This window comes from Hypanus sabinus, chromosome 19 (genome assembly GCF_030144855.1).
Source record: "Hypanus sabinus isolate sHypSab1 chromosome 19, sHypSab1.hap1, whole genome shotgun sequence".
Classification (NCBI taxonomy): Eukaryota; Metazoa; Chordata; class Chondrichthyes; order Myliobatiformes; family Dasyatidae; genus Hypanus; species Hypanus sabinus.
In genome coordinates this window covers 1959112-1976831 of record NC_082724.1, presented here as the reverse complement: position 1 = coordinate 1976831, position 17720 = coordinate 1959112, and the positions used below count along the sequence as shown (strand labels likewise).

The following is a 17720-nucleotide window of genomic DNA, read 5'->3' as shown; positions in this document are numbered from 1 at the left end:
ACTATAGGAAACATCCTCTCCACATCCACACTATCTGTGCCCTCTGGTCCTAGACTCCCCCACTATAGGAAACATCCTCTCCACATCCACTCTATCTGTGTCCTCTGGTCCGAGACTCCCCCACTATAGGAAACATCCTCTCCACATCCACTCTATCTGTGTCCTCTGGTCCTAGACACCCCCACTATAGGAAACATCCTCTCCACATCCACTCTATCTGTGTCCTCTGGTCCTGGACACCCCCACTATAGGAAACATCCACTCTCTCTGTGTCCTCTGGTCCTAGACTCCCCCACTATAGGAAACATCCTCTCCACATCCACTCTATCTGTGTCCTCTGGTCCTGGACACCCCCACTATAGGAAACATCCTCTCTACATCCACTCTATCTGTGTCCTCTGGTCCTAGACACCCCCACTATAGGAAACATCCTCTCCACATCCACTCTATCGGTGTCCTCTGGTCCTAGACACCCCCACTATAGGAAACATCCTCTCCACATCCACTCTATCTGTGTCCTCTGGTCCTTGACTCTCCCACTATAGGAAACATCCTCGCCACATCCACTCTATCAGTGTCCTCTGGACCTAGACTCCCCCACTATAGGAAACATCCTCTCCACATCCACTCTATCAGTGTCCTCTGGTCCTAGACTCCCCCACTATAGGAAACATCCTCTCCACCTCCACTCTATCTGTGTCCTGTGGTCCACGACTCACCCACTATAGGAAAGACCCTCTCCACATCCACTCTATCTGTGTCCTCTGGTCCTAGACTCCCCCACTATAGGAAACATCCTCTCCACATCCACTCTATCTGTGTCCTCTGGTCCTAGACTCCCCCACTATAGGAAACATCCTCTCCACATCCACTCTATCTGTGTCCTCTGGTCCACGACTCACCCACTGTAGGAAACATCCTCTCCACATCCACTCTATTTGTGTCCTCTGGTCCTAGACACCCCCACTATAGGAAACATCCTCTCCACATCCACTCTATCTGTGTCCTCTGGTCCACGACTCCCCCACTATAGGAAACATCCTCTCCACATCCACTCTATCTGTGTCCTCTGGTCCTAGACTCCCCCACTATAGGAAACATCCTCTCCACATCCACTCTAACAGTGTCCTCTGGTCCTAGACACCCCCACTATAGGAAACATCCTCTCCACATCCACTCTATCTGTGTCCTCTGGTCCTGGACACCCCCACTACAAGAAACATCCTCTCCACATCCAGTCTATCTGTGTCCTCTGGTCCTAGACACCCCCACTATAGGAAACATCCTCTCCACATCCACTCTATCGGTGTCCTCTGGTCCTAGACACCCCCACTATAGGAAACATCCTCTCCACATCCACTCTATCTGTGTCCTCTGGTCCTTGACTCTCCCACTATAGGAAACATCCTCGCCACATCCACTCTATCAGTGTCCTCTGGACCTAGACTCCCCCACTATAGGAAACATCCTCTCCACATCCATTCTATCAGTGTCCTCTGGTCCTAGACTCCCCCACTATAGGAAACATCCTCTCCACCTCCACTCTATCTGTGTCCTGTGGTCCACGACTCACCCACTATAGGAAAGACCCTCTCCACATCCACTCTATCTGTGTCCTCTGGTCCTAGACTCCCCCACTATAGGAAACATCCTCTCCACATCCACTCTATCTGTGTCCTCTGGTCCTAGACTCCCCCACTATAGGAAACATCCTCTCCACATCCACTCTATCTGTGTCCTCTGGTCCACGACTCACCCACTGTAGGAAACATCCTCTCCACATCCACTCTATTTGTGTCCTCTGGTCCTAGACACCCCCACTATAGGAAACATCCTCTCCACATCCACTCTATCGGTGTCCTCTGGTCCTAGACACCCCCACTATAGGAAACATCCTCTCCACATCCACTCTATCTGTGTCCTCTGGTCCTTGACTCTCCCACTATAGGAAACATCCTCGCCACATCCACTCTATCAGTGTCCTCTGGACCTAGACTCCCCCACTATAGGAAACATCCTCTCCACATCCACTCTATCAGTGTCCTCTGGTCCTAGACTCCCCCACTATAGGAAACATCCTCTCCACCTCCACTCTATCTGTGTCCTGTGGTCCACGACTCACCCACTATAGGAAAGACCCTCTCCACATCCACTCTATCTGTGTCCTCTGGTCCTAGACTCCCCCACTATAGGAAACATCCTCTCCACATCCACTCTATCTGTGTCCTCTGGTCCTAGACTCCCCCACTATAGGAAACATCCTCTCCACATCCACTCTATCTGTGTCCTCTGGTCCACGACTCACCCACTGTAGGAAACATCCTCTCCACATCCACTCTATTTGTGTCCTCTGGTCCTAGACACCCCCACTATAGGAAACATCCTCTCCACATCCACTCTATCTGTGTCCTCTGGTCCACGACTCCCCCACTATAGGAAACATCCTCTCCACATCCACTCTATCTGTGTCCTCTGGTCCTAGACTCCCCCACTATAGGAAACATCCTCTCCACATCCACTCTAACAGTGTCCTCTGGTCCTAGACACCCCCACTATAGGAAACATCCTCTCCACATCCACTCTATCTGTCCTCTGTTCTTGGACTCTCCCACCACAGGAAACATCCTCTCCACATCCACTCTATCTGTGTCCTCTGGTCCTAGTCACCCCCACTATGGGAAACATCCTCTCCACATCCACTCTATCTGTGTCCTCTGGCCCTTGACTCCCCCCCTATAGGAAACATCCTCTCCACATCCACTCTATCTGTGTCCTCTGGTCCTAGACTCCCCCACTATAGGAAACATCCTCTCCACATCCAGTCTATCTGTGTTCTCTGGTCCTAGACTCCCCCACTACAAGAAACATCCTCTCCACATCCAGTCTATCTGTGTCCTCTGGTCCTAGACTCCCCCACTATAGGAAACATCCTCTCCACATCCACTCTATCTGTGTCCTCTGGTCCACGACTCACCCACTGTAGGAAACATCCTCTCCACATCCACTCTATCTGTGTCCCTTGGTCTTAGACTCCCGCACTGTAGGAAACATCCTCTCCACATCCACTCTATCTGTGTCTTCTGGTCCTAGTCTCCCCCACTATAGGAAACATCCTCTCCACATCCACTCTATCTGTGTCCTCTGGTCCTAGACACCCCCACTATAGGAAACATCCTCTCCACATCCACTCTGTCTGTGCCCTCTGGTCCTAGACTCCCCCACTATAGGAAACATCCTCTCCACATCCACTCTATCTGTATCCTCTGGTTTTGGACTCTCCCACCACAGGAAACATCCTCTCCACATCCACTCTATCTGTGTCCTCTGGTCCTAGACTCCCCCACTATAGGAAACATCCTCTCCACATCCACTCTGTCTGTGTCCTCTGGTCCTAGTCTCCCCCACTGTAGGAAACATCCTCTCCACATCCACTCTATCTGTGTCCTCTGGTCCACGACTCCCCCACTATAGGAAACATCCTCTCCACATCCACTCTATCTGTGTCCTCTGGTCCATGACTCCCCCACTATAGGAAATATCCTCTCCACATCCACTCTATCTGTGCCCTCTGGTCCGAGACTCCCTCACTATAGGAAATATCCTCTCCACATCCACTCTGTCTGTGTCCTCTGGTCCACGACTCCCCCACTATAGGAAACATCCTCTCCACATCCACTCTATCTGTGTCCTCTGGTCCATGACTCCCCCACTATAGGAAATATCCTCTCCACATCCACTCTATCGGTGTCCTCTGGTCCTAGACACCCCCACTATAGGAAACATCCTCTCCACATCCACTCTATCTGTGTCCTCTGGTCCTTGACTCTCCCACTATAGGAAACATCCTCGCCACATCCACTCTATCAGTGTCCTCTGGACCTAGACTCCCCCACTATAGGAAACATCCTCTCCACATCCACTCTATCAGTGTCCTCTGGTCCTAGACTCCCCCACTATAGGAAACATCCTCTCCACCTCCACTCTATCTGTGTCCTGTGGTCCACGACTCACCCACTATAGGAAAGACCCTCTCCACATCCACTCTATCTGTGTCCTCTGGTCCTAGACTCCCCCACTATAGGAAACATCCTCTCCACATCCACTCTATCTGTGTCCTCTGGTCCTAGACTCCCCCACTATAGGAAACATCCTCTCCACATCCACTCTATCTGTGTCCTCTGGTCCACGACTCACCCACTGTAGGAAACATCCTCTCCACATCCACTCTATTTGTGTCCTCTGGTCCTAGACACCCCCACTATAGGAAACATCCTCTCCACATCCACTCTATCGGTGTCCTCTGGTCCTAGATACCCCCACTATAGGAAACATCCTCTCCACATCCACTCTATCTGTGTCCTCTGGTCCTTGACTCTCCCACTATAGGAAACATCCTCGCCACATCCACTCTATCAGTGTCCTCTGGACCTAGACTCCCCCACTATAGGAAACATCCTCTCCACATCCACTCTATCAGTGTCCTCTGGTCCTAGACTCCCCCACTATAGGAAACATCCTCTCCACCTCCACTCTATCTGTGTCCTGTGGTCCACGACTCACCCACTATAGGAAAGACCCTCTCCACATCCACTCTATCTGTGTCCTCTGGTCCTAGACTCCCCCACTATAGGAAACATCCTCTCCACATCCACTCTATCTGTGTCCTCTGGTCCTAGACTCCCCCACTATAGGAAACATCCTCTCCACATCCACTCTATCTGTGTCCTCTGGTCCACGACTCACCCACTGTAGGAAACATCCTCTCCACATCCACTCTATTTGTGTCCTCTGGTCCTAGACACCCCCACTATAGGAAACATCCTCTCCACATCCACTCTATCTGTGTCCTCTGGTCCACGACTCCCCCACTATAGGAAACATCCTCTCCACATCCACTCTATCTGTGTCCTCTGGTCCTAGACTCCCCCACTATAGGAAACATCCTCTCCACATCCACTCTAACAGTGTCCTCTGGTCCTAGACACCCCCACTATAGGAAACATCCTCTCCACATCCACTCTATCTGTCCTCTGTTCTTGGACTCTCCCACCACAGGAAACATCCTCTCCACATCCACTCTATCTGTGTCCTCTGGTCCTAGTCACCCCCACTATGGGAAACATCCTCTCCACATCCACTCTATCTGTGTCCTCTGGCCCTTGACTCCCCCCCTATAGGAAACATCCTCTCCACATCCACTCTATCTGTGTCCTCTGGTCCTAGACTCCCCCACTATAGGAAACATCCTCTCCACATCCAGTCTATCTGTGTTCTCTGGTCCTAGACTCCCCCACTACAAGAAACATCCTCTCCACATCCAGTCTATCTGTGTCCTCTGGTCCTAGACTCCCCCACTATAGGAAACATCCTCTCCACATCCACTCTATCTGTGTCCTCTGGTCCACGACTCACCCACTGTAGGAAACATCCTCTCCACATCCACTCTATCTGTGTCCCTTGGTCTTAGACTCCCGCACTGTAGGAAACATCCTCTCCACATCCACTCTATCTGTGTCTTCTGGTCCTAGTCTCCCCCACTATAGGAAACATCCTCTCCACATCCACTCTATCTGTGTCCTCTGGTCCTAGACACCCCCACTATAGGAAACATCCTCTCCACATCCACTCTGTCTGTGCCCTCTGGTCCTAGACTCCCCCACTATAGGAAACATCCTCTCCACATCCACTCTATCTGTATCCTCTGGTTTTGGACTCTCCCACCACAGGAAACATCCTCTCCACATCCACTCTATCTGTGTCCTCTGGTCCTAGACTCCCCCACTATAGGAAACATCCTCTCCACATCCACTCTGTCTGTGTCCTCTGGTCCTAGTCTCCCCCACTGTAGGAAACATCCTCTCCACATCCACTCTATCTGTGTCCTCTGGTCCACGACTCCCCCACTATAGGAAACATCCTCTCCACATCCACTCTATCTGTGTCCTCTGGTCCATGACTCCCCCACTATAGGAAATATCCTCTCCACATCCACTCTATCTGTGCCCTCTGGTCCGAGACTCCCTCACTATAGGAAATATCCTCTCCACATCCACTCTGTCTGTGTCCTCTGGTCCACGACTCCCCCACTATAGGAAACATCCTCTCCACATCCACTCTATCTGTGTCCTCTGGTCCATGACTCCCCCACTATAGGAAATATCCTCTCCACATCCACTCTATCTGTGTCCTCTGGTCCTAGACACCCCCACTATAGGAAACATCCTCTCCACATCCACTCTATCTGTGTCCTCTGGTCCATGACTCCCCCACTATAGGAAATATCCTCTCCACATCCACTCTATCTGTGCCCTCTGGTCCGAGACTCCCTCACTATAGGAAATATCCTCTCCACATCCACTCTGTCTGTGTCCTCTGGTCCACGACTCCCCCACTATAGGAAACATCCTCTCCACATCCACTCTATCTGTGTCCTCTGGTCCATGACTCCCCCACTATAGGAAATATCCTCTCCACATCCACTCTATCTGTGCCCTCTGGTCCGAGACTCCCCCACTATAGGAAACATCCTCTCCACATCCACTCTCTCTGTGTCCTCTGGTCCACGACTCACCCACTGTAGGAAACATCCTCTCCACATCCACTCTATAAAGACCTTTCACCACTCGATAGATTTCAGTGAGGTCACCCCTCATCCTTCTGAATTCTAGTGACCACACGAGAACGCGAAAGCCACCAGAGGTTCTTTCTGTGACAAGCCAGTCAGTCCTGGACTCATTTTCACGAACCTCTTTCAACCCTCTCCAGTTTCAGCACATCTTTTCTAAGATAAGGGGCCCAAAACTGCTCACAATACTCCCAGTGAGGCCTCACCAGTGCTTTATAAAGTCTCAACAGTATATCCTTGTTTTTAATTCTAGTCTCTTGAAATAAATGCTAACATTACATTTGCCTTCCTCCCCATAGACTCAACCTGCAAATTAACCATTAAGGAATCCGGCCCAAGGACATCCGAGTCCCTTTTCACCCCAGATGTTTTGTATTTCCTCTCCATTTAGAAAATAGTCATTTATTCTATCAAAGTGCATGACCACAGACTTCCCAACACAGTATTCCATCTGCCATTTCTTTGCCCATTCCCTAATCTGTCTAAGTCCTTCTGTTGCCTCTCTACTTCCTCAAAGCCACCTGCCCCTCCACCTATCCATCAATTCCATCATCCAAATTATTGGCATAAAACGTTAAAAGATTTGGTCCCAACACAGATCCCTCTTGATCACCGTTAGTCGCTGACAGACAGCCACTGAGGTCAGATTAACTGGCCTAAAGTTTCCTTTCTTCTGCCTCTCTCCCTCCTTGGAGAGTGGAGTGTCATCTGCAATGTCCCACAACTCTGGCGTGTCACCTGGACCAGTTGGTGTATTTATCTACCTGCAGACCTTTCTGTTCCCCAAGAACCCCTTCTCTAGGTTTGGTAACTTTACTCACTTCCTGCTCCGACACTTGGAGCTTCCACCACACTGCCAGTGTCTTCCACAGTGAAGACTGATGCAAAACACTTATTCAGTTTATCCGCCATTTTGTTGTCCCCCCATGACCATCTCTCCAGCATCGTTTTCCAGCAGTCCGAGATCCACTCTTTCCTCTCTTTTAAACATTGGAATGAGTTTAGAAAAAGGTAAAACTGTAACGGAGTGCAGGATAACGTGTAACGGTTACAGAGAGAGTGCACTGCTGGTAGGCAGTGAGGTGCAAGGTGATAACGAGGAGGACTGTGAGTACAGGAGTCCATCTTGTCACGCTCGGGGACTGTTTGAGAGTTTTATAGTAGTGGGTGGAAGCTTCCTCGAACCTGGTGGGACGTGCCTTCAAACTTTTGCATCTTCTGCCCAGTGGGGGGAGGGGGCAGAGAGAGAATGTCTGGGACAGGTGATGCTGGCTGAGGCTCTGAGAGATGTCCATGGAGGGGAGGCTGGTTTCCCTGACGTGCTGAGCCGTGTCCACAAATCTCTGCGGTTTCCCGTGGTCACGGGCAGAGCAATGGCCGTGCCACAGGAAGCATCTGAATAGGGTGCTTTCTGGGGGGCACTGGTGGTGGTTGACCGGGCCGTGCTGAGGCACCGGTGATCTTTCTTGGCTGCGGTTAAACCAGGACAGGCTGTCGGTGATGTACTCCGACGGGACGTTACTTGACATACGACCCACCATGGTGTGTAAACAATGTAGGTGAATCAGGCCTGGCCATCGAGAGTGAACAGGGAGCGGGAGTGTGCCCATGGGGGAGGAGAGGGAGGGTGGGGGAGAGAGGAGTGAGGGTGAGGGGCGGAGAGGTAGGGTTGGGGAGAGAGGAGGTTGGTGGGGGCAGAAGAGGAGAGTGTGGGATGAGAGGAGATAGGGAAAGGAGGAGGAGAGGGAGGGTGGGAGAGAGAGTGAGAGGAGAGGGTGAAGGGAGGAGGAGAGAGGACAGGGTGGGTGAGAGGAGGTGAGGGAGAAGGGGAGGAGAGGGAGGTTGGTGGAAGAGGTGTGGGAGGGTGGTGGAGGGGAGAGGGAGGGGGAGCAGAGGAAGGAGAGGCTCCGAGCTCTCACTGCCTACTGGCAGGTAAAACCCTCATCTCTTCATCCCCAACAGGATGAAAAGAAATGTTTCATCTGTGACTCCCGCAAACCGTACGACCGACTGCGTAACCCCCACAGCCACAGAGTTCAGAACGTCATCACCACCTTCGCCCAGTACCGCAAGGAGGCCTGGTGGCAGTCAGAGAACGGTGAGGAGTGAGGGGGGTGAGTGTGGGGTGTGGAGTGAGGTGTGAGGGGGGTGAGGGGTGTGGGGGTGAGGAGTGAGGGGTGAGGGGGGTGAGGTGTGAGGGGTGAGGAGTGTGAGGGGTGAGGGGTGAGGGGTGTGAGGGGTGAGGGGTGTGAGGGGGGTGAGGAGTGAGGGGGGTGAGGGGTGTGGGGTGTGGAGTGAGGTGTGAGGGGGGTGAGGGGTGTGGGGTGAGGAGTGAGGGGTGAGGGGGGTGAGGTGTGAGGGGTGAGGAGTGTGAGGGGTGAGGGGTGAGGGGTGTGAGGGGTGAGGTGTGAGGGGGGTGAGGTGTGAGGGGTGTGGGGGTGAGGGAGTGAGGGGTGAGGGGTGTGAGGGGTGAGGGGTGTGAGGAGTGAGGGGTGAGGGGTGTGAGGAGTGTGAGGGGTGAGGGGTGTGAGGAGTGAGGGGTGAGGGGTGTGAGGAGTGAGGGGGTGAGGGGTGAGGGGTGTGAGGAGTGTGAGGGGTGAGGGGTGAGGTGTGAGGGGTGAGGGGTGAGGAGTGTGAGGGGTGTGAGGGGTGAGGGTGTGAGGAGGTGAGGGGTGTGAGGAGTGAGGGGTGAGGAGTGAGGGGTGAGGGGTGAGGGGTGTGAGGGGTGAGGGGTGAGGGGTGTGAGGGGTGAGGGGTGAGGGGTGAGGGGTGTGAGGAGTGAGGGGTGAGGGGTGTGAGGAGTGAGGGGTGAGGGGTGAGGGGTGTGAGGAGTGAGGGTGAGGGGTGAGGGTGTGAGGAGTGTGAGGAGGTGAGGGGTGAGGGTGTGAGGTGTGAGGAGTGAGGGTGTGGAGTGAGGGGTGAGGAGTGTGAGGAGTGAGGGGTGAGGGGTGTGAGGAGTGAGGGGTGAGGGGTGAGGGGTGTGAGGAGTGAGGGGTGAGGGGTGTGAGGAGTGTGAGGAGTGAGGGGTGAGGGGTGTGAGGTGTGAGGAGTGAGGGGTGTGAGGAGTGAGGGGTGAGGGGTGTGAGGAGTGTGAGGAGTGAGGGGTGAGGGGTGTGAGGAGTGAGGGGTGAGGGGTGAGGTGTGAGGAGTGAGGGGTGAGGGGGTGAGGGTGAGGGGTGAGGGGTGTGAGGAGTGTGAGGTGTGAGGGGTGAGGGGTGTGAGGGGTGAGGAGTGAGGGGTGTGAGGTGTGAGGAGTGAGGAGTGTGAGGGAGTGAGGGGTGAGGGGTGTGAGGTGTGAGGAGTGAGGGGTGAGGGTGTGAGGAGTGTGAGGAGTGAGGTGTGAGGGGTGTGGAGTGTGAGGGGTGAGGGGTGAGGAGTGAGGGGTGAGGGGTGTGAGGAGTGTGAGGGGTGAGGGGTGTGAGGAGTGAGGGGTGTGAGGTGTGAGGGGTGTGAGGAGTGAGGGGTGAGGGGTGAGGGGTGTGAGGGTGAGGGGTGAGGAGTGTGAGGAGTGAGGGGTGAGGGGTGTGAGGTGTGAGGAGTGAGGGGTGTGGGGTGTGAGGGGTGAGGAGTGAGGGTGTGAGGGGTGAGGAGTGTGAGGGGTGAGGGGTGAGGAGTGAGGGGTGAGGGTGTGAGGAGGTGTGAGGAGTGAGGGTGTGAGGAGTGGGGTGTGAGGGGTGTGAGGTGTGAGGGTGAGGAGTGAGGGGTGAGGGGTGAGGGTGTGAGGGGAGTGAGGGGTGAGGGTGTGAGGGTGTGAGGGGTGTGAGGAGTGTGAGGGTGTGAGGGGTGGGTGAGGAGTGAGGAGTGTGAGGAGTGAGGGGTGAGGGGTGTGAGGGTGTGAGGAGTGAGGGGTGAGGGGTGTGAGGAGTGTGAGGGTGTGAGGTGTGAGGGTGTGAGGAGTGTGAGGAGTGAGGGGTGAGGGTGAGGGGTGAGGGTGTGAGGAGTGTGAGGGGTGAGGGGTGAGGGGTGTGAGGGGTGTGAGGAGTGAGGGGTGTGAGGGTGTGAGGAGTGAGGGGTGTGAGGGGTGTGAGGAGTGAGGGTGAGGAGTGAGGGGTGAGGGGTGTGAGGAGTGTGAGGGGTGAGGGGTGTGAGGGGTGTGAGGAGTGTGAGGGGTGAGGGGTGAGGAGTGAGGGGTGAGGGGTGTGAGGAGTGAGGGGTGTGAGTGAGGGGTGTGAGGGGTGAGGGGTGAGGGGTGAGGGGTGAGGAGTGAGGGGTGAGGGGTGAGGAGTGTGAGGGTGAGGGGTGAAGGGGTGTGAGGAGTGTGAGGGGTGAGGTGTGAGGGGTGTGAGGAGTGTGAGGGGTGAGGTGTGAGGGGTGAGGGTGTGAGGAGTGTGAGGGTTGAGGTGAGGGGTGTGAGGAGTGTGAGGGGTGAGGGGTGAGGAGTGAGGGGTGAGGGGTGTGAGGTGTGAGGAGTGAGGGGTGAGGGGTGTGAGGAGTGTGAGGGGTGAGGTGTGAGGGGTGTGTGGAGTGTGAGGGGGTGAGGAGTGAGGGGTGAGGGGTGTGAGGAGTGTGAGGGGTGAGGGTGTGAGGGGGTGTGAGGAGTGAGGGGGTGAGGGGTGTGAGGAGTGTGAGGGGTGAGGGGTGAGGAGTGAGGGGTGAGGGGTGAGGGGTGAGGAGTGTGAGGGGTGAGGGGTGTGAGGGGTGTGAGGAGTGTGAGGGGTGAGGAGTGAGGGGTGAGGGGTGTGAGGAGTGAGGGGTGTGAGGTGTGAGGGGGGTGAGGGGTGAGGGGTGAGGAGTGAGGGGTGAGGGGGTGAGGAGTGTGAGGGGTGAGGGGTGTGAGGGGTGTGAGGAGTGTGAGGGGTGAGGTGTGAGGGGTGAGGAGTGTGAGGGGTGAGGTGTGAGGGGTGTGAGGAGTGTGAGGGGTGAGGGGTGAGGGGTGTGAGGAGTGTGAGGGGTGAGGTGTGAGGGGTGTGAGGAGTGTGAGGAGTGAGGGGTGAGGGGTGTGAGGAGTGTGAGGAGAGGTGTGAGGGGTGTGAGGAGTGTGAGGGGTGAGGAGTGAGGGGTGAGGGGTGAGGAGTGTGAGGGGTGTGAGGAGTGAGGGGTGAGGAGTGAGGGGTGAGGGGTGTGAGGAGTGAGGGGTGTGAGGTGTGAGGGGTGTGAGGGGTGTGAGGGGTGAGGGGTGTGAGGGGTGAGGGGTGAGGGTGAGGGGTGAGGGGTGAGGAGTGTGAGGGGTGAGGGGTGTGAGGAGTGTGAGGGGTGAGGGGTGAGGAGTGTGAGGGGTGTGAGGAGTGAGGGGTGAGGGGTGAGGAGTGAGGGGTGAGGGGTGAGGGGTGTGAGGAGTGTGAGGGGTGAGGAGTGTGAGGGGTGAGGGGTGAGGAGTGAGGGGTGAGTGGTGAGGAGTGTGAGGGGTGAGGGTGTGAGGGGTGAGGGGTGTGAGGTGTGAGGGGTGTGAGGGTGAGGGGTGTGGGGAGTGAGGGGTGTGAGGGGTGAGGAGTGAGGGGTGAGGGGTGAGGGGTGAGGATTGTGAGGGGTGAGGGGTGTGAGGAGTGTGAGGGTGAGGAGTGAGGGGTGAGGGTGTGAGGAGTGAGGGGTGAGGTGTGAGGGTGTGAGGGGTGAGGGGTGTGAGGGGTGTGAGGAGTGTGAGGTGTGAGGGGTGAGGAGTGAGGGGTGAGGGGTGGTGAGGGGTGTGAGGGGTGAGGAGTGTGAGGGGTGTGAGGAGTGAGGGTGAGGGTGTGAGTGAGGGTGAGGGGTGAGGGGTGTGAGGAGTGTGAGGGGTGAGGGTGTGAGGGGTGTGAGGGGTGAGGTGTGAGGGGAGGTGAGGAGTGTGAGGGGTGAGGAGTGTGAGGGTGTGAGGTGTGAGGGGTGTGAGGAGTGTGAGGGGTGAGGGGTGAGGAGTGAGGGGTGAGGGGTGTGAGGGGTGAGGGGTGTGAGGTGTGAGGGGTGTGAGGTGTGAGGGGTGAGGGGTGAGGAGTGAGGGGTGAGGGGTGTGAGGAGTGAGGGTGTGAGGTGTGAGGGGTGTGAGGGGTGAGGGGTGAGGAGTGAGGGGTGAGGGGTGAGGAGTGTGAGGGGTGAGGGTGAGGGGTGTGAGGGAGTGTGAGGGGTGAGGTGTGAGGGGTGTGAGGAGTGTGAGGGTGAGGTGTGAGGGGTGAGGGGTGTGAGGAGTGTGAGGGGTGAGGTGTGAGGGGTGTGAGGAGTGTGAGGGGTGAGGGGTGAGGAGTGAGGGGTGAGGGGTGTGAGGTGTGAGGAGTGAGGGGTGAGGGTGTGAGGAGTGTGAGGGTGAGGTGTGAGGGGTGTGAGGAGTGTGAGGGGTGAGGGTGAGGTGAGGTGAGGGGTGAGGGGTGTGAGGAGTGTGAGGGGTGAGGGGTGTGAGGGGTGAGGAGTGAGGGTGTGAGGGGTGTGAGGAGTGTGAGGGGTGAGGGTGAGGGGTGAGGAGTGTGAGGGGTGAGGTGTGAGGGGTGTGAGGAGTGTGAGGGGTGAGGTGTGAGGGGTGAGGGGTGTGAGGAGTGTGAGGGGTGAGGTGTGAGGGGTGTGAGGAGTGTGAGGGGTGAGGGGTGAGGAGTGAGGGTGAGGGTGTGAGGTGTGAGGAGTGAGGGTGAGGGGTGTGAGGAGTGTGAGGGGTGAGGTGTGAGGGGTGTGAGGAGTGTGAGGGGTGAGGGGTGAGGTGAATGGTGAGGGTGAGGGGTGTGAGGAGTGTGAGGGTGAGGGGTGTGAGGGTGTGAGGAGTGAGGGGTGTGAGGGGTGTGAGGAGTGTGAGGGGTGAGGGGTGAGGAGTGAGGGGTGAGGGGGAGGGGGGTGAGGGGTGTGAGGGGTGTGAGGAGTGTGAGGGGTGAGGGGTGAGGAGTGAGGGGTGAGGGGTGTGAGGAGTGAGGGGTGTGAGGTGTGAGGGGGTGAGGGGTGAGGGGTGAGGGAGTGAGGGTTGAGGGGTGAGGAGTGTGAGGGGTGAGGGGTGTGAGGGGTGTGAGGAGTGTGAGGGGTGAGGTGTGAGGAGTGTGAGGGGTGAGGGTGAGGTGTGAGGAGTGTGAGGGGTGAGGGGTGAGGGTGTGAGGTGTGAGGGGTGAGGTGTGAGGGGTGTGAGGGTGTGAGGGTGTGAGGGAGTGAGGGTGAGGGGTGTGAGGGGTGTGAGGAGTGTGAGGTGTGAGGGGTGAGGGGTGAGGGGTGAGGGGTGTGAGGAGTGAGGGGTGTGAGGTGAGAGGGTGAGGGGTGTGAGGGGTGTGAGGAGTGAGGAGTGTGAGGGGTGAGGGGTGAGGAGTGAGGGGTGAGGGGTGTGAGGGGTGTGAGGAGTGTGAGGGGTGAGGAGTGTGAGGGGTGTGAGGAGTGAGGGGTGAGGGGTGAGGAGTGAGGGGTGAGGGGTGAGGGGTGTGAGGAGTGTGAGGGGTGAGGAGTGTGAGGGGTGAGGGTGAGGAGTGAGGGGTGAGGGGTGAGGAGTGTGAGGGGTGAGGGTGTGAGGAGTGTGAGGGGTGAGGGGTGAGGAGTGTGAGGGGTGTGAGGAGTGAGGGTGAGGGTGAGGAGTGAGGGGTGAGGGTGAGGGGTGTGAGGAGTGTGAGGGGTGAGGAGTGTGAGGGGTGAGGGGTGAGGAGTGAGGGGTGAGTGGTGAGGAGTGTGAGGGGTGAGGAGTGTGAGGGTGAGGGGTGTGAGGTGTGAGGGGTGTGAGGAGTGAGGGTGTGGGGTGAGGGGTGTGAGGGGTGAGGAGTGAGGGGTGAGGGGTGAGGGTGAGGATTGTGAGGGGTGAGGGGTGTGAGGAGTGTGAGGGGTGAGGAGTGAGGGGTGAGGGTGTGAGGAGTGAGGGGTGTGAGGTGTGAGGGTGTGAGGGTGAGGGTGTGAGGGGTGTGAGGTGTGAGGTGTGAGGGGTGAGGAGTGAGGGGTGAGGGGTGTGAGGGGTGTGAGGGGTGAGGTGTGAGGGGTGTGAGGAGTGAGGGTGAGGGGTGAGGAGTGAGGGGTGAGGGGTGAGGGGTGTGAGGAGTGTGAGGGGTGAGGAGTGTGAGGGGTGAGGGGTGAGGAGTGAGGGGTGAGGGGTGAGGAGTGTGAGGGGTGAGGAGTGTGAGGGGTGTGAGGTGTGAGGGGGTGAGGAGTGAGGGGTGAGGGTGAGTGAGGGGTGAGGGGTGTGAGGAGGGTGTGAGGTGTGAGGGGTGTGAGGAGTGTGGAGGTGTGAGGGGAGGAGTGAGGGGTGAGGGGTGTGAGGAGGTGTGAGGAGTGAGGGTGTGAGGGTGTGAGGGGTGTGAGGAGGGTGAGGGGTGAGGAGTGAGGGGTGAGGGGTGAGGGGTGTGAGGAGTGAGGGGGTGAGGAGTGAGGGGTGAGGTGTGAGGGAGTGAGGGGTGGTGTGAGGTGTGAGGGGTGAGGTGTGAGGTGTGAGGGGTGAGGGGTGAGGAGTGAGGGGTGTGAGGGAGTGAGGGTGTGAGGGTGTGAGGAGTGAGGGGTGAGGGGTGTGAGGAGTGTGAGGGGTGAGGTGTGAGGGGTGTGAGGAGTGTGAGGGTGAGGGTGAGGGAGTGAGGGGTGAGGGGTGTGAGGAGTGTGAGGGGTGAGGGGTGTGAGGGGTGTGAGGAGTGAGGGTGTGAGGGTGTGAGGAGTGTGAGGGGTGAGGGGTGAGGAGTGAGGGGTGAGGGGTGAGGGGGTGAGGGGTGTGAGGGGTGTGGAGTGTGAGGGGTGAGGGTGAGGAGTGAGGGGTGAGGGGTGTGAGGAGTGAGGGGTGTGAGGTGTGAGGGGGTGAGGGTGAGGGGTGAGGAGTGAGGTGAGGGGTGAGGAGTGTGAGGGGTGAGGGGTGTGAGGGGTGTGAGGAGTGTGAGGGTGAGGGTGTGAGGAGTGTGAGGGGTGAGGTGTGAGGGGTGTGAGGAGTGTGAGGGGTGAGGGGTGAGGGTGTGAGGAGTGTGAGGGGTGAGGTGTGAGGGGTGTGAGGAGTGTGAGGGGTGAGGAGTGAGGGGTGAGGGGTGTGAGGGGTGTGAGAGTGAGGTGTGAGGGGTGAGGAGTGAGGGGTGAGGGTGTGAGGAGTGAGGGTGTGAGGTGTGAGGGGTGAGGGGTGTGAGGGGTGTGAGGAGTGAGGAGTGTGAGGGGTGAGGGGTGAGGAGTGAGGGGTGAGGGGTGTGAGGGGTGTGAGGAGTGTGAGGGGTGAGGAGTGTGAGGGGTGTGAGGAGTGAGGGGTGAGGGGTGAGGAGTGAGGGGTGAGGGGTGAGGGGTGTGAGGAGTGTGAGGGGTGAGGAGTGTGAGGGGTGAGGGGTGAGGAGTGAGGGTGAGGGGTGAGGGGTGTGAGGGGTGAGGAGTGTGAGGGGTGAGGGGTGTGGGGTGTGAGGAGTGTGAGGGGTGAGGGTGAGGAGTGAGGGTGAGGGGTGTGAGGAGTGAGGGGTGTGAGGTGTGAGGGTGTGAGGGGTGAGGGGTGAGGAGTGAGGGGTGAGGAGTGTGAGGGGTGAGGGGTGAGGGGTGAGGAGTGTGAGGGGTGAGGTGTGAGGGGTGTGAGGAGTGTGAGGGGTGAGGTGTGAGGGTGAGGGGTGAGGAGTGTGAGGGGTGAGGTGTGAGGGGTGTGAGGGGTGAGGGGTGAGGGGTGAGGGGTGAGGGGGTGAGGAGTGTGAGGGGTGAGGGTGAGGGAGTGAGGGGTGAGGGGTGGAGGGTGTGAGGAGGGTGAGGGGTGTGAGGTGTGAGGGGTGAGGTGTGAGGGTGTGAGGAGTGTGAGGGGTGAGGGTGAGGGGTGAGGGGTGAGGAGTGTGAGGGGTGAGGGGTGAAGGGGTGTGAGGAGTGTGAGGGGTGAGGTGTGAGGGGTGTGAGGAGTGTGAGGGGTGAGGTGTGAGGGGTGAGGGTGTGAGGAGTGTGAGGGGTGAGGTGTGAGGGGTGTGAGGAGTGTGAGGGGTGAGGGGTGAGGAGTGAGGGGTGAGGGGTGTGAGGTGTGAGGAGTGAGGGGTGAGGGGTGTGAGGAGTGTGAGGGGTGAGGTGTGAGGGGTGTGAGGAGTGTGAGGGGTGAGGGGTGAGGTGATGTGAGGGGTGAGGGGTGTGAGGAGTGTGAGGGGTGAGGGGTGTGAGGGGTGTGAGGAGTGAGGGGTGTGAGGGTGTGAGGAGTGTGAGGGGTGAGGGGTGAGGGTGAGGGGTGAGGGGTGAGGGGGGTGAGGGTGTGAGGGGTGTGAGGAGTGTGAGGGGTGAGGGGTGAGGAGTGAGGGGTGAGGGGTGTGAGGAGTGAGGGTGTGAGGTGTGAGGGGGTGAGGGGTGAGGGGTGAGAGTGAGGTGAGGGGTGAGGTGAGGGTGAGGGGTGTGAGGGGTGTGAGGAGTGTGAGGGGTGAGGGTGTGAGGAGTGTGAGGGTGAGGTGTGAGGGGTGTGAGGAGTGTGAGGGGTGAGGGGTGAGGGGTGTGAGGAGTGTGAGGGGTGAGGTGTGAGGGGTGTGAGGAGTGTGAGGGGTGAGGGGTGAGGGGTGAGGGGTGTGAGGGTGTGAGGAGTGTGAGGTGTGAGGGGTGAGGAGTGAGGGGTGAGGGGTGTGAGGAGTGAGGGGTGTGAGGTGTGAGGGGTGAGGGGTGTGAGGGGTGAGGGAGTGAGGGTGTGAGGGGTGAGTGAGGAGTGAGGGTGAGGGGTGTGAGGGGTGTGAGGAGTGTGAGGGGTGAGGGTGTGAGGGGTGTGAGGAGTGAGGGGTGAGGGGTGAGGAGTGAGGGGTGAGGGGTGAGGGGTGTGAGGGTGTGAGGGGTGAGGGAGTGTGAGGGGTGAGGGGTGAGGGTGAGGGGTGTGAGGAGTGTGAGGGGTGAGGGTGTGAGGGGGTGAGGGTGTGAGGGGTGTGAGGAGGTGAGGGTGAGGGGGTGAGGGTGTGAGGGGTGAGGGGTGAGGGTGTGAGGGGTGAGGGTGTGAGGGGTGTGAGGTGTGAGGGGTGAGGGTGTGAGGGGTGAGGAGTGTGAGGGGTGAGGGGTGTGAGGGGTGTGAGGAGTGTGAGGGGTGAGGTGTGAGGGTGTGAGGAGTGTGAGGGGTGAGGTGTGAGGGGTGAGGGGTGTGAGGAGTGTGAGGGGTGAGGTGTGAGGGGTGAGGAGTGTGAGGGGTGAGGGGTGAGGAGTGAGGGTGAGGGGTGTGAGGGGAGGGTGAGGGTGTGAGGAGTGTGAGGGGTGAGGTGTGAGGGGTGTGAGGAGTGTGAGGGTGTGAGGGGTGTGAGGGGTGTGAGGGGTGAGGGAGGTGTGAGGGTGTGAGGGTGAGGGGTGAGGGGTG

At 58.1% G+C, this 17720-nt stretch overlaps 1 protein-coding gene across 1 annotated transcript in view; it reads left to right on the top strand.

Annotated features, from left to right (window-relative positions):
• Positions 1–17720, top strand: part of lamb2 (laminin, beta 2 (laminin S)) — a 225365-nt gene that overhangs the window by 73003 nt on the left and 134642 nt on the right. Inside the window, exon 3 of the mRNA XM_059943867.1 lies at positions 8588–8723. Coding sequence (XP_059799850.1) covers positions 8588–8723 — 136 coding nt within the window. The remainder of the gene's footprint in view (positions 1–8587; positions 8724–17720) is intronic.